The sequence below is a fragment of the Lepus europaeus genome, chromosome 9 (assembly GCF_033115175.1).
Source record: "Lepus europaeus isolate LE1 chromosome 9, mLepTim1.pri, whole genome shotgun sequence".
In the NCBI taxonomy this organism is placed as follows: Eukaryota; Metazoa; Chordata; class Mammalia; order Lagomorpha; family Leporidae; genus Lepus; species Lepus europaeus.
Window position 1 is genome coordinate 98,823,298 of NC_084835.1, and position 26,220 is coordinate 98,849,517.

The window sequence follows — 26,220 nt, forward strand, 5'->3', positions numbered from 1 at the left end:
GAGCACACTAAAAAAAGCACTACAAGAAAGAGCACACAGGTTGAGAAGTGGGGGAAGTGGGTAGAAGAAAATTCTCAATTCTGCCAGACAGCCCTCTTCCAGTCCTGACTGGATTGTATGAAAAACACCAAGGAGAGTACATTCAAGTTAATGGAAACAAGTCTTTATTAAGTAACTTTTAATATCAGAAAAATAAAACTCTTATAATTCTCTTTACAGCAAATATATAATATCAGTGCTTTGGCCATCTTAAGTTAAAGGCCCTTTATCATAAAATATATGGTTTTAAACTTTACTCAAATTGAATTTATAATCCCTATGACTTCCCTACATATACATAACAAAAGAGTGTAGTAAAATTAGCAAATACTAAACTATATTGATAATTTATCATTCTTAGTTTGTGGTTTTTAGAAACAGTACACGCACCTAATATATGTAGATTCCTTGGCTTATTAGTTGCAGTGTACAATGCAACAAAATACAAAATACATGCTTGGTGAACATTCGTTCATATCTACAAGACGGCAGCTAGAGATTAGGTTTCAATACTGACATTTAACTATCCTACAAGCAGTTAGCATTACATCATAATATGCCATCAAGGCAACTTTTTTTATACTGAAAAAATCAAAATAAAAACCGTTATTTGTAAACTTTTATACGAAATGTAACTCTTCAAGTGGAAATAAAAAATAAAATTTGTCTATTTACTATTGAATACACATAGGATTTCAATTTTTGTTATACTGAGAAAAAAAGCTCTTTTGTGTTGGGAAAAATAACGCTTCAAAAAATAATTAGTAGAAAAACCCACCAGTATAATGTTCGTCCTTTCAATGCCAGCACAGATTTGGGAACATACTGAGGATGAAGTGATAGACATCCACAGGTGAAATGTACAAGTGTATTTTAAAGAAATCGTTCCTTGTGATTGGAAATAGTTTTGAAATGAAGTAAAATGATTGGAGGTTGTCACAGCTGCTTTTGTGAATTATGCCAAGGGCATTATCTCCCACCCTCCCCTAAATTACTAAAAAATAAAAATATATTTATAATGTGCAAGACAAATATGAATTGAACATAAAATGTTTCACATTTTGATCTAGTCTAAAAATTAATAGCTTGATCAGACTAATGAATGGAATGTTCGCATCCTCAATTATTAGCCAATACAGGAGCATCCCAAAGCCCTTCCTGAAATGGGAAAACCCAGGCGGCCATTTCCATATTCTCCGAGGGAGGCAATGGGTAGGAATTCACAATTGAGAGAATTGCATTCCTGATCCACTGATCACACCAGCCTTGATTGAGCTCTCTGGGCGAGATGAAGGTCAATGTAGCAGTTTTTGTCCCAAATTATAACCAGTGATCTAGTAAACTGCCATCAGCCCTATTATTACCAATAAGTAATCACAATGCATTAAAAAATTACTTGCAATCCTGCAGAATTAGGCATAAGTTGTTGTAAAATAAAAAACAAACAAACCTGTTTTGTCAAAACTGGCAGTGTAAAGAAGGCAGCACTGGAAGTGTCTCAATCATCTGTAATGCCAAGTACCCTCCATAAACTCTTAATGTGTAGGCTTTGGGACCCAATGTTTAAAACCTTAGATGTACACATTTTTCTCATAGGCTCACACAACCTACGATCTTCACTCAGCCAAGGTAAACTTCAGCTTTAGCAGTTCTTATACAAGCTATGTCTCTGGGTCTATAGGACAGTATTAATAATTCAAACCAAACTAATAGACAAGAGACCACTTAGGTTTAGTGTTACCATAGCAGCCTTTTATAAGTTTACTAACAACTTTAGCCTAATCCCAATAAAGCCTGATAACAGTCATAAGAATTCATTAGGAAGTTTACTGGGGGGTACCATTATACCCATGCCTTTACGAGTCCATATAGAGATATAGTATTTATGTATATATATATAGTTAAGAGTGAATTTGGATTGCCTGAGTAACAGCTGTCTGGCAAACTGGACATGATGGCGTTCTCTTTTCACAGATCTTGTTGGCACATTCCATGCAGAAGAGGTTGTGGCCACATGGCACTAGGGCAGCAATAACTTCATTCTCAAAGCAAATCACACAATCGTGCTTTCTTCTCGATTCTGGAGGTGAGCTTGAGGTGGAACCACCATTGGAAGAGGAGTAACTATTGGTACCATTAGAAAAAGCAGGGATGTATATTGGAAGGCCAACATGGTTGCCTGTACTAGGTGGGTCGCTCCTAACCCTCCGAGCAAGTGGGTGTTCTATGCTCTCAGGAAATGTAGGAGACAGACGAGGAGTAGATGGCTGACTTCCTCTACGCTGAGTCTTCATGTTACCAGAAGGATCACTCCCAAAGCTAGAGAGTGGGTTAACTGGTTCAAACGGAGTCCAGATAGTTTGAGCAGATGTTGGTAAAGAGTCAAAGGCAGGAGAGTCAACTGCAAGATCTTCTGAGCCCACAGATGGTAGTGTATCTCCAAACCAAAAGTTTCCTGTGCTAAATGGGCTTGTTGGACTGAAGTCAGCCAGCCTATTGCTTCCAAAGTAGGAATCGGTGGAACCACTTCCTAGAGAACTGGAGCTATCATTTCGATAGTTGGATATCATTCTTGCGCGACTAGGAGGAACTGGATTGGAGGAGAGCCACGCAGAGCCAAGAGTGCCACCTTCAAAGCTTACGTCGGTACCATTGTAATGGAAATCATTCTCTTCATTGAGCTCTATATAGTTTCCTGTACGCATGGCAATATGCATCTCTATTTCTTCCCGTGCTCGGTCTACATTTTCCGGCATCCCTGTCACTTCGAAGACAGGCTCCTTATCTCTGCTTGGAGTTACGATGTAGGTATGGGTTTGCTGCTGTATTCTTTTAATAGTTGCTCCTTTGGGTCCAACCACTAACCCCACCACACGATAGGGGACCCTGACTTGGACGGTGGTCTGACCAGGCAGATTAGGACTACATGACAGCCCTCCCAGGGCAGGGCCATTTTTGTTTCGAGATGCACGAATCATGGAGAAGTGCTCTGCAGCTGAGAGGATTTCTCTTTTGGCCATGGCAACATCTTCTTTCCGTCCAGTCACAACAAAAATGGGCTCTTCACCACGAACAGGTGTCTTGATATACGTGTTTGTCTTGGCTCTCAGTGCTTTAATTTTACAACCTGTTTGAAAGAAAACATTTCATAAGAATCAATATCAACTTCACCAATATTTATAAAGACAAAACACAGAAGGCTCCTATCCAGCTAAATGTCTGGCAATGGGTCTTTTTTTTTTTTTTTTTTTTTTTAAATAAAACCTTCCTAATCCCCACTAATGCTCACAGTTTGGAGGTCTTTCATTTGGGACAAGACTGCAACTGGGAGGTGTTAAACTCGTAAGTCAGGCTTATTGTTTTCTTCCTTTTGTCAGGAGTCACTGCAAATGATCCATAAAGTAGTCTTCATAGCTAAGCTATCACACGAGTGGGTTTGATTTTCACAGCTCTCATGATTTACCACCTTTTAGAGCTAGATGGCAAAGGAAAACAATGCACATTGTGAAATACTTACCAACTATTTTGTCTCTCCTTTAATTTATACAACAACTCTAAGAACCAGACTTTTAACCTCCTTTTACTGATAAGGAAACTGAAGCTCAGAAAAACTGTGTACCTTGCTTGTCAAAGTTCACACAGCTAGTAAGTGGTGCAGCCAGAATTAATCCAGTCTGATTTCAACATCTATAGTACTTCTGTTACCTGTAGCACCTCAGCTTTGGCAATACCACAGAAGTACTGGCACTGACTTCAAATAAACTGCCTTACCATTTTACCTGTTACTCTTGCCCCTGAAAACTCAACTGATCACAATGACAACCAATGCTCGTGGCTAGGTCTCACTTTTGCTTTCGTCAAATTCTACTTATTAATCACTTATTAAGGGTCAGCTGTGTTAATCCCCATCTTGTTTATGCTACCTGTACTCATGCTAGTAACTAAGCTACTTATTATGCAAATTAATGAAATATGAAAATAAATATGAACTAGTGAAATATAAATATAAAAGACATTGTGTTTCTATGAAAGTTAAGCTGAAAATTTCAATAAAGACGAGTAGCCTGGCGATAAAAAACTGCTGTTGAACTATGTATGGGTGAAATTACTACAAAAGCCTCGGGTAAAAAAAGTAATATAATAATTTTGTCTTCTCTGTAAAGATCCTACTCCATTCAAAAGAATGAGATACTGGGGCTGGCTCTGTGGCGCAGCAGGTTAATCCTCCACCTGTGGCACCGGCATCCCATATGGGCGCTGGTTCTAGTCCCGGCTGCCCCTCTTCCAATCTAGCTCTCTGCTATGGCCTGGGAAAACAGTAGAAGATGGCCCAAGTGCTTGGGCCCCCGCACCCGCATGGGAGACTGGGAAGAAACACCTGGCTCCTGGCTTCGGATTGGTGCAGCTCTGGCCATTGCGGCCATCTGGGAGTGAACCAACAGAAGGAAGACCTTCCTCTCTTGTCTCTCCCTCTCACTTTCTGTAACTCTGTCAAATTAATAAATAAAACCTTTAAAAAAAGAATGAGATACTGTACAGAATACAGGTGCTGAATATGGTTTTATTAAAAAATGACTACCCTAGGGGCCGGTGCTGTGGCTCACTTGGCTAATCCTCTGCCTGCATCCCATATGGGCGCTGGGTTCTAGTCCCGGTTGCTCCTCTTCCAGTTCAACCTCTCTGCTGTGGCCTGGGAAGGCAGTGGAGGATGGCCCAAGCGTTTGGGCCCCTGCACCCGCGTGGGAGACCAGGAAGAAGCACCTGGTTCCTGGCTTCGGATCAGCGCAGTGCCGGCTGTAGTGGCCATTTGGGGAGTGAACCAATGGAAGGAAGACCTTTTTCTATTTCTCTCTCTCACTATCTATCTCTATCTGTCAAAAATACCCTAATTGGCAGATCCAAACTCAAAGGATTTTGTCCCCAAATCCTAGGCATATTTAACATTAAATAAAATATTCAAAAATTGCATAACTTTTCATAATTCCAAACTTAAACCAACTTGGGCAATCACTGTTTATCAGTGCCAAGTGTGTAAGGTTTAAGGGTTTTATACTATAATATAAAGTGTCACATACACAATTAAGGCATAAAACCTTGGAATTGCACTTTTCAAAGACCTTAACATGAAGCTTGCCAGAACAGATTTGTTCTCATAAACATACCACGCTACACCTTGTTCCTCAGAATACAGAAGCCAGGGACATCCTGTTGACAATTTGAGGTCTTTTCCTTAAATTGCCCTTTCCTATTTTCCCCCCAACAAAGGGATCATGTGTAAAAACCCAGATTTTACTAGTAAATAATTTCTACCTTGCATAACTGCAACAGGTTCCCACCCCACACTAAACAGGTCTCCTTCCTCCAGTCTTATCTTACGCCAATCAATTTTCTATACTTTTGTCAGAGGATGCTTTCTAAATAAAGCACAGATCACACGATCACTTCTTTGCTTTATCAGCCATCTTTTACCACAAGGATAAAGTTGTAACAGCACAGTGCACAAGACTCTGCTTTCATGGTGTCTCTCTGTCTCTCTCTAGCTTCTCCTCCTGCCACTTCCCTTTCTCCCTCCTCTCACTCCTTAAACCCTGTAGAATGCTTTAGTTACATTAACCTCCTGTGGTACATGTCAGTGCTTCCTCGCTTCTAGATCTCGAATGCGCCTCTATTTTTGCCTCTTTACTCCTAGCTCTGTTTGCTTTAACTCCTGTGAGTCCTGTAGGTTTTAGGTTGGATGCCTCATCCTCTACGAAGCTTCTATGTTTGTGTGTCCCCTCCAGCATTCCCAAAGTGAAAGTTGACTATAATGTAAGGAGATACATGGGTGGCTATGTTTCATTTGTTGAAAGACAACATTTTTCTAAAAAATATACATAAGAACCCTGTGCTGGGAGCTGGTTCTGTGGTGTAGTGGGTTAAGCCTCCACCTGTGGCATCGGCATTGGCATCCTATATGGGTACTGGTTTGGGTCCCAGTTGCTTCACTTCTGATCCAGCTCCCTGCTGGTGGCCTAGGAAAGCAGTATAAGACGGCCCAAGTGCTTGGGCACTCACACCCACATGGGAGAGCTGGAGGAAGCTCCTGGTTCCTGGTTTTGGATCAACCAAGCCCTGGTCATTGCAGCCATTTGGGGAGTGAACCAGTGTATGAAAGACATCTCTCTCTCTGTAACTCTGCCTTTTAATAAATCTTAAAACATAACAAAACAAAGAATCTTGTGTTTTTTATGCATATTGCTCTGAAGCTAATCTTTTTTTGTCTGTTGTGCTTTAAGACTTTTGTGTTCTGACACATATTGCTAATCCAATCTTGTTGAAAGGAGTTGATTATGGTAGCCTCACTTGCAGTATATTCAAAACAACTTTACTTACTATACTGAACTTTTGGATTTTAACCACAAATGAAGATCCTGTTCCCCCTTTCAACAAACTGTGGAACTTCCCTTCCTCAAAGAGCTTTCCCAGGTTTCTAATTTTTCCTTCATTATACTACATTTTCAAAAATCTTGCTGTTGGCGAAGAGAGCTAGATTAAGAGGGGAGCTAAAGACTAAATTACCAGTTAAGTAAGGAAACCCAACACACTAATGTTAAAGATGCTGAAACTTTAAGGCTATATTCATTTGAAAAGAGCGTGGGAAGAAAAGGGGCGAATAGCAAATTGCAATCACGTAAGGGCCAGGGGGAAGGGGTGATCTGAGAATCTATCAAGAAATTATTAGTGAGTCCATTTTCTGCCTCTGTAAAACTTGGAAACTTTCATTATAAAGCACTTCTATCTACAATGAACTACAGGAAGATGAAACTGGTGATGTGGCGCAAGTTTTATCTACTTTTGCTCCACAATACAAAAAGAACTGGAATACGAGAGCAATGAAACTTCTCTACTATTTGCTTATCCTTTACATAGGCAAAATGTCCAGCAGACTCCCTCATTCAGACCAGTAGGTGTGGCTTGGGGCTGAGATGAAATCACAAGCCACTGAGCAAGAAGTGTTTAATGGAGAGATGCCTAAGAAATCCCACAAGGGGTATGTGAATTCACAACTAGTCACACTCTCCACTCTGGGAGATGTTATTATTCAGCTACATGACTTCACATTCTGCACTGCAACAAGCAGGCAATCTGCTAGAACCACATTCCCAGCAGACAGTTCTGCTCATCCTGCAGAAAAATATCGGGCAATTTCTACTAGGGAAAAGGGAGAATTAGCCTAAGGATCTAAGGTCGACTCCTTCCAACGTTTACTATTAGAACACTGACTTAAGTAATCTCTCTAAATAAATATTTCTTAGACTATAAGTAATTGTCATTTGCACTACAGCAAAACATTTTCTGTTTGATACCTAGTAGGTATACGCCACCCCCCCCCCCAATATTTATTTATTTATTTGAAAGGCAGAATTACAGAGTGAGAAGCTAGCGTTGGGCCAGGATGAAGCTGGGAGCTTCTTCTGGGTCTCACACATGGGTGTGGGGGCCCAAGGAGTTGGGCCATCTTCTGCTGCTTTCCCAGGTGCATTAGCAGGGAGCTGGACTGGAAGACTGTGCAGCTGGGGCTTGAACTACTGCCCTTATGGGATGCCACTGCTGTAGGTGGCCATTTAGCCCACTGTAACACAGCACCAGCCCTGGATAACTGTTTTAACCACAGCAATACATTTAAAGCTACACAGGACACTATCTGGCCTATGGTTGGCACTAACAAATGGGGTGTTTAATACACGGGTCACTGGAAAGAGATGTTTGAGTTTGGATTACATCTGAGGGGATAAAGTCAGGACACAGGCCTACCCAAAAGGGCCACTGGCAATGAAGTACGGAAAGAAAGAAGGGGATGAAGACAAAGTTAACCACTTTGAAGTCATCACCAATAAACACAGGAAAGTACTCCTCTCCCTAAATTTTCAGGAGAGTTTTAAATACAGTACCTTAATTCAGACTGGGAAATAGAAACATCACCAATTGTAATATTGTTTTTACAGGATCATATATATTCTGAATTTCAAACAACTAACACAGTACTTTCGGACACATTCTAAAGTTGGACACCACTTGAATAGGCAGTGTTTTTATTTTGTTAAAAAGATTTACTTGAAAGGCAGAGTGAGAGAGAGAGATCTATTATCTGCTGGTTCACTCACCAGACGACATCAACAGCCAGGGCTGGGCAGGCTGAATCCAAGAGCCAGGAATCCCATCTAGGTTTCCCATACGAATGGCAAGATCCCACGTCCTTGGGCCATCATCCGTTGCTTCCTTTGTACATTAGCAGGAAACTAGATTGGAAGCTGGGACCCTAATTAGGCACTGGGATTTGGGATGTAGGTATCCCAAGTGGCAGCTTAACCTGTCACGCAACGACACCCACCCTGCGTTTTTACAAAGCAACACAAACTAAACAGGAAGAAACAAACTTGCTTTATAATTTGAGGGTGAGGTAGGTAAAAAGCTTTTAAGTATTTTAGACTCACTTCTATTTGGAAATTCAGATTTTTAAAAAAATCATGGAAGAATTCATAATCCCAGAGTGACCAAAAAAACTTAGAAGTCGTAAGAGTATAATAAAATAGACTATGCTTTTGAAAAATTGCTTCTAGTAAAAGTCATCAAAAAAAGCAGAAAAATTATTTATAAATCATCTCACTTGTGGCTAATTTCTTTCATATATATACTGACCCCCTTCAAACACCAAAAATTCAACCAAATAGGTTAAAACAAACAGTTTATAGACAAGTAAACGTACAAATGGTTCTGATGATGAAATTCTCATGGGAATTTAGTTATGATTTTTTTCCACCTATAAAATTGTCTACTATCAAAAAGTTTGTAACAATGCTAGCTAAAGGTGGGGAAAGTATAAACTATCCTCTCTGGAGGGCAGACTATACTATCAAATCAAAATTGCCTTGTGCCCTGGGCAGTTCTGTGGCACAATAGGGTAATCCTCTGCCTGCAGCGCCGGCATCCCATATGGGCACTAGTTCTAGTTCCAGCTGCTCCTCTTCCAATCCAGCTCTCTGCTATGGCCTGGGAAAGCAGAAGGTGGCCCAAGCACTTGAGTCCCTGCACCTGCATGGGAGACCTAGATAGAAGCAGCTCCTGGCTCTGGATTGGCCCAGCTCTGACCGTTGTGGCCATTTGGGGAGTGAATCAGTGGATGGAAGATCTCTCTGTCTTTCCCTTTCACTAGCTGTAACTCTACCTCTCAAATAAATAAAATCTTAAAAAAAAAAAAAATTCCCTTGTGCCCTACAATCCTGTCTTACTCATCTTGCAGAAATACCTGTACAGGTGCAAAATGATTTCAGTTATTGTTTGGAGTATCAAGAGGTCAGAACAGCTATATAAGGGAGTATCATGTACTCATAAAACAAGCTTATTTGGTCAGGTTAAAAGGGAGACTTACTTTTCATTATGTATTTTAGTTTTTAAGAGCAAGCTTTGAGGCAGACCAATGCATTACCTCTTCAAAGAAATATGATTAAATTAAAAAGAGTATAAAGAGATGACACATTTTGCTAGTCATATCAATTAGACTTTTGGCTAGTTTTACTAAGATTATTTTAAATTACATGAATAGCAGGGTAAATTATTTCAAAATCTCCAAGCTGAACAATGTTTTGTAGCTCTAAACTGTAAGGACGAACATTTGTTTTCTTACAGTTGCAGTTAAAAATCAACATGTTGATCTGCATCCAAGGTGGTCAGCGGGCAGAAGCCTAGAACAGGCCAACAATAGCACGAACACATTCATAGTTGTAATTTTAACTTGATTTGGAAGTAAATTCCAGTGTCTCCAACTTGTACCTGGTGTAGGAACCCATTTTTGCCTTTCTATATCACTGTTGTTGGGGCTGTTTCACCCTAAAACCCTTTAGCTGCAGCCAGGACTCTGGTCCTCCCACTCCCTGGTCTAGTAAAGGATTCTGCCTTGTTCCTAAGGATAAAGAGGGCCTCTCTCAGCTTTACCAAGGAGGTCCTCTGTTGCTGGTAGAGATGAAAGCAAGAAAAGAATTTGAAATTATGGTACATTTAGTGCTTTCAGACAGTGAGTTGCCGTATCAAGTTAGTGGTTTATAATCAGCATTTAAAAAAAGAACAGAGGGGTGGGCATTTGGCCAGTCAAGATACCTGCACTGCCCCATACTGGGTTTGGTACCTGGATTCAATACCAAGCTCTGGCTCCTGACTCCAGCCTCCTGCTAATGCAGACTACTCTGGGTAGCTGCAGGTGATGGCTCAAGTGATTGGGTCCCCACCACCCACCCAGGAGACCTTGATTGAGTTTCCAGCTTTCACTTCAGCACATTCCACAGACTGAATTAGCTCTGTTTGTCTCTCAAATAAATAAATAGAGAAAAACTGTGTGTCTCACATTTTTAGTGAAATATATACAATGGGCCGCAATATTAAAATGTTTGTTTCTTGATGTGGGTTACAATCAGAAAAGTTTAAAACCACTAGACTAGACCATCTTAAAGGCCACTATCTAGATCCACAAAACCTAAGAAAGAATGTACTTATAACAACAACAAAACCAGCATAGTGATGTACAGGCATTATTGAGATCTGGGAATAAGAACTGATTCTGCATGTGAAATTCCCACAGCTGAAGACAGTAACACTATATTCAGTTCTGCTCTATGGTCAACCAAAGCAGCTTCTGGAGCCCGAGAGCCCAGAAATATTTATAATATTGAATTTTAATAAACCATTTGCTAACCACCAGAAACATATCTTGGACACCCAGAGCAGAATTTATAACTAATTTTTAAGCCACAGTTGATTTAGGTGGTGGCAAAAAGACCACGTGGCCTATCTACACAATTTGGTCCAATTTTCCAACAGAAAAAGCATTATATAATAAAGAACTGATTTAACACTCAGGTCACTAACAAAGGAGTTTACAGTTAAGCAGAAAAATGAAAGCCGATGGAGCTGCTGACCACTTACTGCCAAGTCCTTTCAGCCTCAGCACCTGTACACGTGGCAGTATGGGGAGTAGAATTTTAAGATGGCCCCAAGTGTTCTAGCCCTGGTGTACCCTTTCAGTCAGTCAAACACCACTGCAGGGCAGTTCCGCTGGGAAGGGACTTTATATGCAATTACAGTCCAAGTCAGTTCTCCCTAAAATGGGGAGATCATCTAGATCATCTGGTAGACCTGATCTCATCATGAGCCCTTTCCAAGTGTTTTCCAACTGGCTTCAGAAGAGGAGTCTGAGGGACGTGCTCTGGCTAACATGGAAGACTGTTGTGAACTGCCTGTGATGATCTTACAGCCAGGAACAGTAGGTGGTCTCTAGGAGCTCAGACTAGAAGGAAAATGGAGACCTTCATGCTACAAACCCAAGGAGCTTGGGTGAGGACAGGAGCCCCGGATGAGAACTGTAGTCTTAGCTAAATACCTTGACTTCAGCTGAGTGAGGCCCTGAATAGAGAATTCAGACTTGTATTGTCTGAACTTTCCAACCTACAGAAACAGGTAATTTGTTTTGTTTTAACCTGCTAAATTAGTGGTAACTTACACAGCAGTTAAAAATTATTAGAGTTCTTAAGCCATTAAGGACTCCACAATCAATGTTCTAAGAGAGCAGAGATTAAAATGTTAGGCATCAGTATTACATTCTTATTTAGTAATCTACAAAACATTCTGGAAGGCTTTCAATTAGAATCAAGCAGCGACTTTCGACAGGAAACACTGTATTTTATTAAGGTGTTAAAAGTTAATATGAGGGTACTTCAAAAGTTTGTAGGAATATAAAATTTGAAGTCTATTGTGATGAAAAATCTTTTAAGAGATTCATATTTTATTTGAAATGTAGAGTTAGAGAGAGGGAGAGACAGAGAGAAATCTTCCACCTGCTGGTTCACTCACCCAAATGGCTGCAATGGCCAGTGCTGGGCCAGGAGCCTGGAACTTTATTTAGGTCTCCCATCAGGGTGGCAGAGACCCAGGTACTTGGGCCATCTTCTGCTGCTTTACCAGGTGCATTAGCAGGGAGCTGGATGGGAAGTAGAGCAGCTAGGACTTGAACCAGCACTTCAATATAGGATACTGGTGTTGCAGGTGATGGTTTAACCTGCTGCCAGTCCCTGGTACAAAAAATGCTGAAATCCACGCATAGTTTTCTCATAATACATATTTTTGGGGACCTTATATAAAAGATCAGACATCGTTTTCTGGTCTTTAATTTGCTTATGATCCGCTTTGGTTTTCTAATGCTGCCATAACAAGTTACCACAATGACGTCAATGATGCAAATTTATTATTTTTAAATATACTCACATTTTTACATATATTTATTATTTACAGTTCTGGTGCTCAGAAGTCTGACATGGCCTGTTCCCATCTGGCAGCTCCAGGAGAAGGTCTATTTCCTTATACAGGCTGTTGGCTGAATTTGGGGGCTAGGAGTTAATGGACTGAGCTGCCCTGGTGGCTACCAGCTGAGGTACAGTCCCAACTTCTAGAGGTCACTTCTCGGCATGTCACTCCCTTCCTTCATCTTCAGAGCCAGCAAGGAAGGCTCCGTTCTCATGCTACAGAACCTCTTTTTCTCAGGTCTCAGACCCAGTTGGGAAGTTTTTCTGTTCTTAGAGACCCAAGCAATTACACTGGGCCCACCAAGATGACGTCAAGCAACTCTCCCAAGCAGGGTCCACACCCTTCGTCACATTTGCAGACTTGCCAAATATGGTAACACACTCAGTCTCTAGGAGGTTACAGTATGGACATCTTGGTAGGGACACCTTTGGGTGGGAAGGATTATTCTTCTTATCACATTAATCTTTTCCTTTCCTCTATTTCCCCCTTCTTCCAAGTACCTAATTTTGAGTTATATATTTGGTTCATGGAAATTTTAAACCCCAACCCAAGAATAGTAACCCAATGGCCATGGCAGGAAAGGTTTGGGGAAGTACAGGCAATGGAATAGGATGAGGCGACAGAGCTAAGTCAAATAGGAAGAGAAGAAACACAGTTATGTGCTGCATCAACAGCATGTCAGCCAGTGACTGACCACATACGGCTGGTGGTCCAAACATGTTGCCTCGTGAAACCATAGCTTAGTTTGCGTAGGCACACTCTGTGCATTGGCTAAAGCAATGTTTCACGTAATGCATGACTGTATAAGCCAAGTGTTGACAAGAACTCCTACCAGGTGATTGTGTTTAAGTTGAGAAGTGAGTGGCATGGTAGGAAAGCTGTCTCCCACCTGTCCTACGGGCTCTGTCTTGGTGTTTCTAGTCAAATCACTCCTTCTAGGGAAGAAAAGCCCTTTACCAATCAGAGATAGAAGTTCCCTGTAATGCTTGAACTCACCCACTCAAATGTTAAGCTCCCTATTTCCAGGTGATATAAAAGAACCATCATCATTTCTACTCCCAAGGAACTCAGTCTAAAGGGAAAACTGTCATGCAAGCAATACTGATAAGGTGACTGCTTTAATGAAAACACATACAAAGCAGTAGGTGCAAACAAAGAAGATGCCTCTACCGCTTACAGGAAGTGAAAGGTGGCTTCAAAAGCATTTGAACTGAAGCTTAAAGAAAGTGGTTTTGCCTGGGTGGGAAGAATGGAAAGACCTAAGTGCAAAAGCAGGGGATAAAGAGTACAGGATGGGACAGTGGTGAGATCACAAGATGACACTGGGTCAATCTTGTGAGAGCTTGAAGTGACTAAAGGGTAAAATGGTGGGGGATATGGCTGGAGGGGAAGCAGAAGTCTTCAAAGTCAGACAAGAGAATTTAAACCTTATCTTGTAGGTGCAAAGAATTCTGAGGAGTGACATGATCAGATACTTAGGTTAGTGGAAGCTTAAAAAATGGAAAGAGACTGGAGGCTTACCTTAATAGGCTATCATTAATAGCCATTTGAAAACATTCTGAGAAATAAAGATCGTATGCAGAGCAGGGACTATGTATGACCACTATTATGTTCTAACATTTATTACATTTATTTCAAATTTTTGAGTTTTGATAAAGTTCAGAAATTATGTTCATTATATTTCCCATTTATTTCATGTATTAGCTACGTATATAACGTGATTCAATAACGCTCAAACCCTTAGAAACATCAAAGCTGCATCATGTGTATATTTTCACTTTTGGTAGTTCTTTGGGTATAGCTTTCTTCAAAGAGCATCTAGGGGAAATCATTACTCACTCTCTTTAATAAAGATGGGGAGAGAAGTGTGGAATCTGAGTAGCTCTTTTACCTTCAAAATATTTCTTTGGTTTGATAAGAAACCCCTTCCCCTTCTGCCCCACCCCACCCCTACACATTAAGTGGCCATTACCCACCTTCTCACCCTGACACCATCACCTCTTAAACATGTCTTATTTCTGCTCTCTCTGTTCAGATATTTCCTTAAGTAACCTGAAAAACCTTACTAGCACATACCTTCCTCCAAGTGACCTTTTGGAAAAGATGAAATATATGTGTGAGAGACCTTTTGGATAAGATGAAATTGTATGTGTTAAAAGTTTCAGAACACAAGAATACAAACTAAGGTATAATATTATTATAGCTACCACACTGAGTCATTTAAGGCCCAGTTCAAAGGAAACAATATAAGGAGCAAAAAACTATCTGCAGGACTGGGTTCCAATCTACCAACAGAATGGGCTATTTCATGTTATATTACTCAGCCACCAGGTCTTTCCCAATGCTTATACTTTATGATCATGTCTCTCTTTTCCTAGCAAATAGTCACCTCTAATCCACAAAATGTTCCGGACACAGACACATTTTATGTGCACATGTCTATTCTTTCCTCAAGGAAAGGCTGGTGGAGCGACGGCTGGGAACAGACAGACCAACCCTTGCCAGTGTTGGGAACTTAACAGGGCATGAAGCTTCACCTTTCCTGCATGCACAAGGGACCATGATTATACATTTTTCTCACTGAATAGTTGTATTAAAAGCTTATTGTAATATCTATTATTCAGTTCAATCCTCAGCAAAAGGGAGCTTTTATTTATTTTTTAAAAGACTACTTCACCTCTCCCAGCAAGTATTTCTTGAGCAAATTCAGCTCTCAGCTGGCAGACTGGACTTAAGCTTTGAAGACAAAAATTTGCAGAGTGCTTTAGAAATTTTCTAAGCTCTCTCCTAGATACAGCTACATTTAATCATCATAATAGAGTGCTTTAGGAAGGGCAGAAAAGAGGTTCATTGAACTGCTCAAGATATGTAAGCTATGGCCGGTGCCGCGGCTCAATAGGTTAGTCCTCCGCCTTGCGGCACCGGCAAACCTGATTCTAGTCCCGGTCGCTCCTCTTCCAGGCCAGCTCTCTGCTATGGCCGGGGAGTGCAGTGGAAGATGGCCCAAGTGCTTGGGCCCTGCACCCGCATGGGAGACCAGAAGAAGCACCTGGTGCCTGGCTTCGGATCAGCGCGATGCGCTGGCCGCAGCGCACCAGGCGTGGCGGCCATTGGAGGGTGAACCAACTGGCAAAAGGAAGACCTTTCTCTCTGTCTCTCTCTCACTGTCCACTCTGCCTGTCAAAAAAAATTAATTAAAAAAATAAAAAAGATATGTAAGTTATAAAATTTTTATCTCAAACGTAAGTTGTCTTAATTCCATACTCCCTTCGCTACTCTCTATGACTTATTCCTAAAAGCATATTATTTCATATTTCATGATATATTACAATTACTGAGTGATCATATTACTTAATGATTTTACAGAAAATAAGGTCTTTTTCCCCTTGAAAGAGTCTAATGGACTAGTCAAAAGTTCCTTTCACTTTGTAAGAACTCAATTTCAGTATTACATCTCCCAAAGACTGATTGATAAACATCAGCTAAATCCCAACAGGAGTTTCTGATGCACACAATTCAGTATTTTAAATAAGTCATTTAAGAACTGAATGCATCCCCCAAATATACAATATAGAAAGAATAGTTTTTCACATGTCCTTTTTTTTTTTTTTGACAGGCAGAGTGGACAATGAGAGAGAAAGGTCTTCCTTTGCCGTTGGTTCACCCTCCAATAGCCGCTGCGGCCGGCGCAACGCGCTGAACCGAAGGCAGGAGCCAGGTGCTTATCCTGGTCTCCCATGGGGTGTAGGGCCCAAGGACTTGGGCCATAGCAGAGCGCTGGCCTGGAAGAGGAGCAATCGGGACAGAATCCGGCGCCCCGACTGGGACTAGAACCTGGTGTGCCGGCGCCGCAAGGTGGAGGATTAGCCTGTTGAGCCGTGGTGCCGGCCATCACATGTCCTTCTTATAGCTTTTTTTCCCCCACTTTTTATTTATTTGGAAGACGGAGATTTGCTGGTCACTATGCGAATGCCTGCAACAAGTGGGGCTAGGTTATGCTGAAGCCAGGAGCCTAGAACTCAATCCTGGTCTCCCATGTGGGTAGCAGGAACCCCAAGAGTACTTGGGCCATTACTTGCTGCTCTACAGGTGTGCATTAGCAGTTAGTTGGAGTCAGAAGTGCAGCTGGGATTCAAATCCAAGAACTCTGAGATGGGATGCAGGTGTCCCAAGTGGCATCTTAATCACAGTGTTAAATTCCCCCCTCTAAAGTAAAAATTATTGACTTCTTCGTTGTTGTTGTTGTTAAGAATATACTTCGAGGGGCCAGCACTGTGGTGTAGTGGGTAAAGCCATGCCTGCAGTGCTGGCACCCAACATGGGTACCGGTTCGAGTCCTGGCTGCTCCACTTCCTTTTTTTTTTTTTTTTTGGACAGGCAGAGTGGACAGAGAGAGAGAGAGAGAGGTCTTCCTTTGCCACTGGTTCACCCTCCAATGGCTGCCGCGGTTGGCACGCTGCGGTCGGTGCACCGCGCTGATCCGATGGCAGGAGCCAGCTGTTTATCCTGGTCTCCCATGGAGTGCAGGGCCCAAGCACTTGGGCCATCCTCCTCTGCACTCCTGGGCCACAGCAGAGAGCTGGCCTGGAAGAGGGGCAACCGGGACAGAATCCGGCGCCCCAACCGGGACTAGAACCTGGTGTACCGGTGCCGCAAGGCGGAGGATTAGCCTGTTGAGCCACGGCGCCGGCCAACTGCTCCACTTCTGATCCAGCTCTCTGCTACGGCCTGGGATAGCAGTAGAAGATGGCTCAAGTCCTTGTGCTCCTGTACCTTCGTGGGAGACCCAGAAGAAGCTCCTGGCTCTGGGTAGGTACAGCTCTGGCTGTTGCAGCCATTTAGGGAGTGAACCAGCGGATGAAAGACCTGTGTGTCTCTCTCCCTGCCTCTGCCTCTCTGTAACTCTGGCTTTCAAATAAATAACTCTTTAAAAAAAAGAAAAAAATACACTTCAGTTCACTTTAGGGATCAGTACAAAAGCACTTCAGCCATCTGGAAAGTGAATGGACAGATGATCCTTGTCTCTATTTTTCTCTACCAAATAAAAATTTGTTTTCTAAAAAAAGGTCTCTAGTTCTGAATGAATAGTTGAGGGGACAGTTTTAGTAAACAAACTTAGTTAAATTTAGATTGTGAAAACTAACTAGCAAAACTGGGAGCAGGTAGGTATCAAATCAACCTAACTGCTAAATGAAAATCTGATTTATTTTCACAAATTTTAGATACTCACTCTCCTTGGACAAAAAAGTAGACTGTAACAGGTATGAATGAGAGGGGGCTGGCGCTGTGGCGTGGCAGGTAAAGCCTCTGCCTGCTGTGCCAGCATCCTATAAAGGGCACCGGTTTGAGTTTTGGCTGTTCCAATATGAATCAAGCTCTCTGCTATGGCCTGGGAAAGCAGTGGAAGATGGCCCAAGTGCTTGGGTCCCTGCACCCAAATGGGAGACCAGGAAGAAGCTCCTGGCTCCTGGCTCCCAGATCGAGCCCAGCTCCGGCTGTTGCGGCCATTTGGGGAGTGAACCAGTGGGTGGAAGATTCTCTCTCTCTGCCTCTGCAACTCTGCCTTTCAAATAAATAAATGAATTTAAAAAAAAAAAAAAAAGAGGTATGAGACATCATCCATCCAGCCCAACTTCATTTTATATGTGAAGAAAATGAAGCCTAGAATTGGCCTGTTATAAACTAGTGGCTCTAAAATCACCATTCTCGCAACCTGCCTTACCTTCCTTGTTCACAAATTTTAGGGGTGGTGAATTCTCTGCATGTACAAGTTATTTAAAACAAAACAAACAAAAAAACACCAGAGGTACTAAAGAGGACCCCCTTGCCCCCAAATGCACATCTTTTTTTCACTTATTTTACACAGAAGACAAAAAATAAAACACAAAAACACAAAACCTAGTGTTTCTTTCAGGCCTTTCACTAACAGTTGAAATAGCCATAAGAAGGTGTAAATTAGAGATGAAAGGTAGAACAGTTTTCCTTCTAGTGAGATCTAAATTACGCTCAAGTCCTTCAGCATATGTTAATAGAAATTATTTTTGTTCAGGTATCATATAATGGACTAGATTATTTGTAAATAATTCTCTTCCAGATTAGCTTAGTTCTTTACTAGGAAATATACTTCCAAACCTCCAATTTTAAATACATTCTAAAACATACAAAGTGAGTAACTGATTTGTCCAAGATAACAGACAACAAGTGGTGAAATTAACATGAGTTTTCTAACTCTAAGCTTAATGTCGGTTCCTGCAGTATCCTAAATGGTATGTGGGACATATACGGCAAAGGGGAAGGGAGGGTATGCAAAGAAGGCAGCTAGCAATAAAAACACCAGCCCCAAATGCAGTTATTTTACACTGGTGACCTTTTAGGGAGTTATCTTCTAGTTGTTGGAACCATTTCTCTTTGATCACATTCAAGACCAGTTTTTTTATGCTTACCTTCAACTAACAGTTTATTAAAGAATTTAATCATTTTAAGGCCTAGTTTTATTATTCCATGTTATAACTTTACCTGTGGTCAAAGCAGGCTTCATTGCAGTAACGAATTATAGTAACAAACCACGTACACTGTCCTTAAAATCCAAATACTGGCACTGAAGAGGGTCTATAGTTACTCAGTTTAACCGAAAACTCTCAAAAATCACAGAATACAGATTTGAAATACGCAAACAGCGCTGGCCCATGAATACATTCAATTTAGTATAGCTGTTTGGTAATCCTAACATTAGAAAATTATTCTCAAAGGCTTAAATATTAGATTTAACCTTTGTTAATCTCTGTATTGTAACTAATGGTAGCATGGAGAAAAGAAAAAAGTAAATTCGCATTAAGGATGCAGTTTAGTAAATAATAATAATACGAAAAATCACTTCAGAATCACCTATCAATGGAGTTTTAAAATAATTATCCAGTCTATTGAGTTTCCTAAAGACTTTTTTAGAGCTGCAAATACATGTAGTAGCTTATGAACATTATAATCTATTTTTTTCAAGTTCAACTAAATTATAAATTCTATGTGGCAGAAATTACATTGTTTAAAATCTTGCAACAACACTGATTTGTACTGTGTACATCAAATAGTACGTGGCAGCTGTCGTGACTGTTCACTAATATTCCAGCTCTCTCCTTATAGGAACTCTGTAAAGCACATTCTCACCATCTGAAGTAAGGTGTGTCCAGATGAGTCACTCAGATTAATAAAACATGAGTGGTTGTGATAAGTATTACTTCCGGGTCTAACATTTAAAGGCCAGTGTATGCCGTGCAATAGTCTCTCGTCCTCTGGCACTAGGGGAGATCCTTAACATTTGAGATGGTGGCTGCTCTGTTGGCTTGAATCCCTGAATGACTAAAATGAGCAGAGCCCCTGTGAACAAGAAATTGACCCTGGCTGTCTTAACATGGAGATGTCAGGGTTCTTTGTTACAACGGCCAAAGTGCCAGTACTTAACACGTACTTAGACACCGGCTGGTCCTAGTTCTATTACAGTAGGACAATGTGTGAAGAATGTGTGTCTCCTAATGCTGAGAAAAGGTGAACAACATTAAACAGAATGGCTCTAAATCAATTTCAGATTGACCTTAATGAAAGTAACATGAGCTTATCAACTGTAGTTTCACATGTCAATTTTGTACCATCCAGAATCTCTAGAAGTAATGTAGATATGATTGAGCCCAGCTGCAAGAGATCTTAAGTGTAGGGAGTTTAAGTGACATGTCCAAGTTCACAAAGTGAATTGTTGGCAAACAGTAATCAGAATCCAGGAATAACTATTTCTCATTGCTGGCTCTTTCCAATACAGCTGAACAGAGTCCTATAGGTAATTTGGTTTAGTGTGCATTATGTATTTTTACACTGAAACAAATTCTAAAGCATTTTTACATTCAGTTTGGGACAAAAATATTAAATTTTCCATACGTTCTTCAATTTGTACAAACATTAAAAGAATTAAAAACTGAATATACTAAATACTTCTTCATAACTCAACATTACCTTTCTTCAAAAAAACTTAAGATGTACGAAAGAACTACCTAAAATTCCAACCCATTAACATTGCTGAGAATTCTTCTATGCAGAAATCCCTAGAAGAGTACTAATTCTTACATATGTGGCTGGTTGGATCATTTTTAGGATGCTGGTAACCAGTGCGTAGAAGATATGCCTTTGAATTACCACTTATTTTCCATTTCATCCCTAGTGAATCAGAATAGTTCATTAACTGAAAAAGGCAAGAAGAAAATGCCATGGATTTCCCAGCCATCTGCAAAACTGAATTGTTCCCAATGGCCCCAGAGCTAATAGTACAAACAATTATCAACTAAACTTAAATATTAAAGCCTAGAGAAGTTTAAATTTTTAAAGTTTACACACATTCACACACACATTAACTTTATGAACTACAAATAACAGTGGATTTTCTTAAGTAAACTAATTTGAATAGTGGTATTTTAAATTATGCATACTAGAAATCCAGTATCCTAACTTCAGATGAGTAGAACAGGACTTAACCCAGAATACTGTCAACCTTCCAAAGCAGAATGTCTCGGTAGTTGGAAGGAAGCAATGTGAAGCGGAATGAACTTTATCTTTGATGTCAAACCAACTGGTCTAAAGCTAAGTTCTACGACTTGAGCAACTTCGCCCAGCAGGGTCAGATGGCACTGGTAAAGTAGTGAACACAAAACCAGCACAAACAAGAAGAGCAACAACGTCCTTCCCCAACAGAAAGAGAGACTGTGCTTGGGCATTATTTTGAAACTGCTTATCATGAAATGTAGCTTTTCATAAATAGAAAATTCATGTAAAGCAAAACCAAGTTTGCTTGCTTCTGGTCAAACTCACACACCTTATTTTAGCTGGGCTAGAGCTTACAGAGGGGGAGTTCCACTGTAAGAAACTGTAAAAAATGGTCACAGGGAAGCATTTTAGCAACTTAAAACAATGTAAAGGATTGTTTGAAAGGTGACAACACACCGTATCACTAGAGTCAAAGTAGCTCAATCAAGAAGAAAAAAAGTCCAAAATGGCTCATTTAATGATAGCCAGAACAGGATGCAACTTGAGTGCAGGAAAAAAATTATAACTCCTATATCTATTTTTACTGCATTCTTTGAGATTTTTAAACATGTTTTATACTATATTAGCATATATACTGTTCATAAATATCCAGATATTGGGAATATAACCTTTTTTTGGACAAGATGTACAAATAAAAAAGTCTGGAGATGATTTTTCTAGATTATGAGACTACAGAACACATCACACCATCAACAGAGTTCTTAAAAAAAAAAATTATTTGAAAGTCGGAATTACAGAGAGAGAGAGAAGGAGAGACAGAGAAGTCTTCCATCCTTGGTTCACTACCCAAATGGCTGGAGCTGGGACCATCTGAAGCCAGGAGCCAGAAGTCTCCCCTGGGTCGTCTTTGTTGGTACAGGGCCCAGGAAATTGGGCCATCCTCTGCTGTCTTCCCAGGTGCACTAGCAGGGAGCTGGATCGGAAGCAGAGCAACCAGGACTCAAATGGGATGCTGGCGGTGACTTTACCTGCTATGCCACAGTGCCAACCCTTAGACTTCTATCTGAACTCACTTTTTAGTCTACTGGGCATCAATGGCTAGAATAAAACCCACTGAGTAAAATTAAACCTCTTGGGGCTGGCATTGTGGTGTAACAGGTTAAGTTGCTGCCAAGCAATGCTGGCATCTCATATGGGTGTGGTGGAAGACCTGGATGAAGCTCCTGGCTTTGGCTTGGCCCAGCCCTGGCCATTGAGGCCACCTGGGGAGTGAACCAGCAGATCTTTGATCTCTATTTTTTCCCTCTATCTCTTTCAAATAAATATAAATCTTAAAAAAAAATTTAAACCTGTTAACCACTGTTAATATATGTTGTGGCTACTATGGAATAGATCTAAATCTGCAAAATTTGGTCTTCAAATATATTGTGACTTATTTTTGATACTCTTATTCTAAAATGTTTTTGATTATCAATAAGAATCTTTAGTTCCTGGCTTTATTTTACAGAAATATTGGTTTCACAATAGATGGAAAGCGTAACAACAACAAAAAACAGGGCCCTCCCATTTACAAAGGACCATATGCTACCAGAGGGTATGAATACTCAGTGTTTGAAACACTCTGCCAACTTGCATCACCATCAAAATCAGTGGTTTGTATTTGTGACACTGGAACCAGAGGCCATCTAATTTGAGTTGCTAGTCTATGTGACTCAGAACTCCATTTGTCCTAATCTTGAAGTCACAAATGTCTCCATCTGTGACATAATTATTTCCAAAACCAATTAACAGATGTCAAACAGAAAATTATGACTTTAGGTAATGAATAAAATGGAAGGAATGGATAATTCTTAAGTATGAAAATGTAGCACCCCCAAAGCAAACTGGAAAATGAAATGATTTGTCCTGTTTTACTCACCTGAGACAGGCAGTTACCCTCCCATGGGGAAACGATGGCACTATAAAAGGGTGTGAACACTAGAAGTCACCTGGTTCTCCACAGGAGTATGCAACTACTTCATAGGTTTCATGTCCATGATGCTGGGGTGTGGGGCTGGCAAAGGGACTGCCAATGATCCACTAGTCAAATAAATGGTTCACAACAGAAAAGGGCAAGACTTTCTGCTCTTAAGATATAGGGTGATGGCATACTTTTAACGTTACTGTCCACTCTGGGAAAATACTAAGTGCAAAAGGAATAGTCAGCAACTTGTCTTCATGTCCCAAGACATGAACAGAGTCACATTTTTCTTATTATCCAATAAGCACAGCCCTAGAAACTAAAACTTTGCTATCATGTAATGGATGGGACAAAACAAACTTGGAGCTAATCTGATTACTTTTAAATAATGGATTTGCATAAAAGGTAGCAGTTTGCACAATTAAGGATCCTTTTATGTCGCTTAAAAGATATAATATAGTGAAGAACTAAAGTTTATTATTAAACTAAACCTACAAAATATACCATATCTTGTCTCTTAATGAAGCTGGCAGGCAAACATTCTTTTCCTTTGTGATCCTACCCTGCAGCCTAAGCGCACTGAAGCACCCTGTGGCAGGAAGTAGCATCTTGCATTCAGGGATCTCCATGCTCTGGCCAGGACACAGGCGTCCCCAGTCCTTCCCATCACTCCCTTTCACAGATCCGTGATAGCACCGAAACTCAACGCTACCTGCCCATCACACTTAGAAGTTATTCTTACACACCTTTCTCCCACTGTGCCTCACTTTCTTCAAGCTCTCTGTGTTAAACTTACTTCCCATTCTGAAGGCCCTCGAGGATGCATGTTCTCCTGGGATTGTTCTGTTTGCTACACTACCGTCAGTGCCATTAGGTTCACTTTAGTTTAATGCCATTCTCCTACTGATTATACTGTTAGCTTCTTAGGGGCAGAAGGTTTGTCTGAATCAACCTCTGTTTCTCAATTCAATTACCATAATCTCAATGCCTGGGGCAAAATGTGAGCTTGCTACAGAGCAATTCTTCAGTGTTCTCAAGTGCATGGCTAACTCACTCTGTATCTACAAGTTTAGAGGTTCTAATTTTATCTTATGTTGGTGAAACAGTTCTCTCCTGGATTATTATCTTAGGGATCTCCGCAAATAAACAAGACGTGTGAAACCGAGTTCCCAGATCCACCGCAGGAATAACAAAGTTTTCACTTGAATGGCCTAAGCCTTAAACAGCGCCTTTCAGTGCTAAACACCAGGCTATCTCCATCCAGCTTTGAGACGGTTTTTCTTTTAATGAATATCTTACAGGAAAGAAATGAGACAACGCTGATCTGTGAAACCACCATTTTGACAGACCTCTTATTTATGTGTATTTAGACCACTTGGGAAAGATGAGATCATTTAAGCAGCAGCGCCATCATCTCTCTCTGACCCCAACAATGCTCCCAACCTAACAGTCCACAGGCATGCACCAGCCAGGCCACAGCACGTCGTGGGAAGGCGCCACCAGGTAACACGCACCCCTCTCCTAAAGGGGAGAGGAGCACCACGAAGAGAGCACGGGACTTTCCCTGAAAGTGTCGGCTCCAGAGGTACTCCGGGCATCCCCTTCCCCCACCTCCACAAATCTACTCCTGGAATCCGAGACATAGGTCCTTTGTCTGCACGAGGTGGGAGGAGTCTGTCTGCAGCGCTGGTGCGCTGGCGAGGGAGGAGGAGAATGGGCTGAAAACTGGACCAACGCATAAAGTTCCTTCACGACCTTACCGGCCCGTTGTGTGTGTGTGTGTGTGTGTGTCCGGCGTGCACACCCAAGCGCTCTAAAACATAGCCCGCGTGCCTTTCCCAGAGCGAGAACAAAGGGCTCGAGAGGAATGCGGCGAGGCCGACAGAGTTGGGCTGCTCTGCGAAGTCAAGTTCCGCAAGCGCCCAGGGCTGGGCGGGGGGCTCCGGCCGCCTCAGCATCCCTCGCCGCTCCCACCCCGTCCCTTCCTCCGTCCGAAGCGGCCGCGCCAAGCCGGGCCAGCGCCCTGACAAGCCCCGGGGCCGCCCACCCCCGAGCCCGCTCGCCGCGGACACCCCGCCCAGGCCCCTTCTCGCACTCACCCTGGCGGCCCACGATCTCGGCGACGTGTTCGGAGCTGGGCACCGGCACGCACTCGGTGGTGTTGACGCTCTTCCTCCGCAGCAGGGCCGCCTGCTCCCCGTTCAGCGCGGCCGCCGCCGCCGCCGCCGCCGCCCCGCAGCCGCCGGGGCCGTAGGCGTGGGACAGCATCGCCGCCATCATGCCCTGGGCATCGTCCCCTCCGTACAGCACCCCCGCCGCCGCCGCCGCCGCCGCCTCCCGCGCATCGAAGCCTGCGGCCGGCAGCAGCACCGAGCCCAGGGGCCCGCCCGGGATCGGCTGGCTCTGCGAGGCGGCGGCCGCGGGCGGCGACAGCAGCAGCAGCGACGGCCGGTCCTCCTCCTCGGCCTCGTTCAGCTCCTCCTCCTCCAGCAGCTCTCCGTCCAGCTCCGCGTCCTCCGCCTCCTCCTCGTCCTCCTCCAGCTCCAGCTCGGCCGCCTCCGGGGCCGCGGGCCGGCCGGGCGGCGCCCGCTCCTCAGGATTCAGCCCCGCCGCCCGCCGGGCCTGGCCCTGCGCCGCCGCCGCCGCCACCGCCGCCGCCGCCGCCGCGGCCCGGAGCGTCGGGGCGCCGGGCTCCGCCGGGCTGGGGTCGTCGAGGCCTAGCGCGGCCAGGCGCTCCCTCAGCAGCAGCCCGTCCCCCTCGAGCTCCGGGCCGCCGGCGGGCGGCGGCAGCGGCGGCGGCGGCGGCGGCGGGGGCGGCTGCGGCAGGGGGGCCGGGGCCGCCGCCAGGGCCAGGGCCGCGGAGCTGCCGCTCGGCATCGCGGCGGCGCGCTGTCAATGGCGGCGGCGGCGGCGGCGGCGGCGGCGGCGGCGGCGGCGGCGGCCGGGTCAGGCGCGGCGGGCGGCGGGCCCCATGGCGGACAGGGCCCGGGCCCTGCGGAGCGCAAACACCTTTCCTCCGGGGCGGCGGCGGCGGCGGCGGGGCCGGCGACCCGGGCCGAGGCGCGCCAGGTCCGCCCGCAGGCCGGAGCGGGCGGGGTGCAGGGGCCGGGTGAGCAGGCAGAGGTAGGTAACTAGGTGGGTGGGTGGGGACGGCGGCGGGGCGGGCTGGTGGAGGTGGCAGCGGCTCCCCTCTCAGGCTTTCTTTTGTTTCATGGCCTTAACCAGCCCCCGGCGCGCGCGGCGGCGGCGGCGACGCCCCACGCCGCTCTCCGAAAGAAGCCGGCGTGCTCTGATTGGCTGCTTTTAATCTCTGGGAGCCCGCCCTCTCTGCCCGCTGCCTTCCAACTCTTTCCCCTAGCCCCACCCCC

General features: G+C 43.3%; 1 protein-coding gene across 1 annotated transcript; it reads right to left on the bottom strand.

The window, feature by feature from the left end:
• Window positions 1-172: 172 nt before the first annotated feature.
• Window positions 173-25,729, bottom strand: MEX3C (mex-3 RNA binding family member C). Its single transcript, XM_062201684.1, has 2 exons — window positions 24,952-25,729; window positions 173-3,166 (listed from the first exon to the last, which is right to left on the bottom strand). Exons 1-2 carry the CDS (start codon window positions 25,727-25,729, stop codon window positions 1,941-1,943), a joined length of 2,004 nt encoding a protein of 667 aa, XP_062057668.1. The 3' UTR covers window positions 173-1,940.
• Between the last annotated feature and the right edge of the window lie 491 nt (window positions 25,730-26,220).

Bases quoted from the DNA above. Each gene is read 5' to 3' on its own strand.
- MEX3C (XM_062201684.1), bottom strand. From the start codon at position 25,729: ATGCCGAGCGGCAGCTCCGCGGCCCTGGCCCTGGCGGCGGCCCCGGCC. The intron at 3,167-24,951 runs GTGAGTGCGAGA...TCTTTCAAACAG, and splicing joins CGAGATCGTGGGCCGCCAGG to GTTGTAAAATTAAAGCACTG.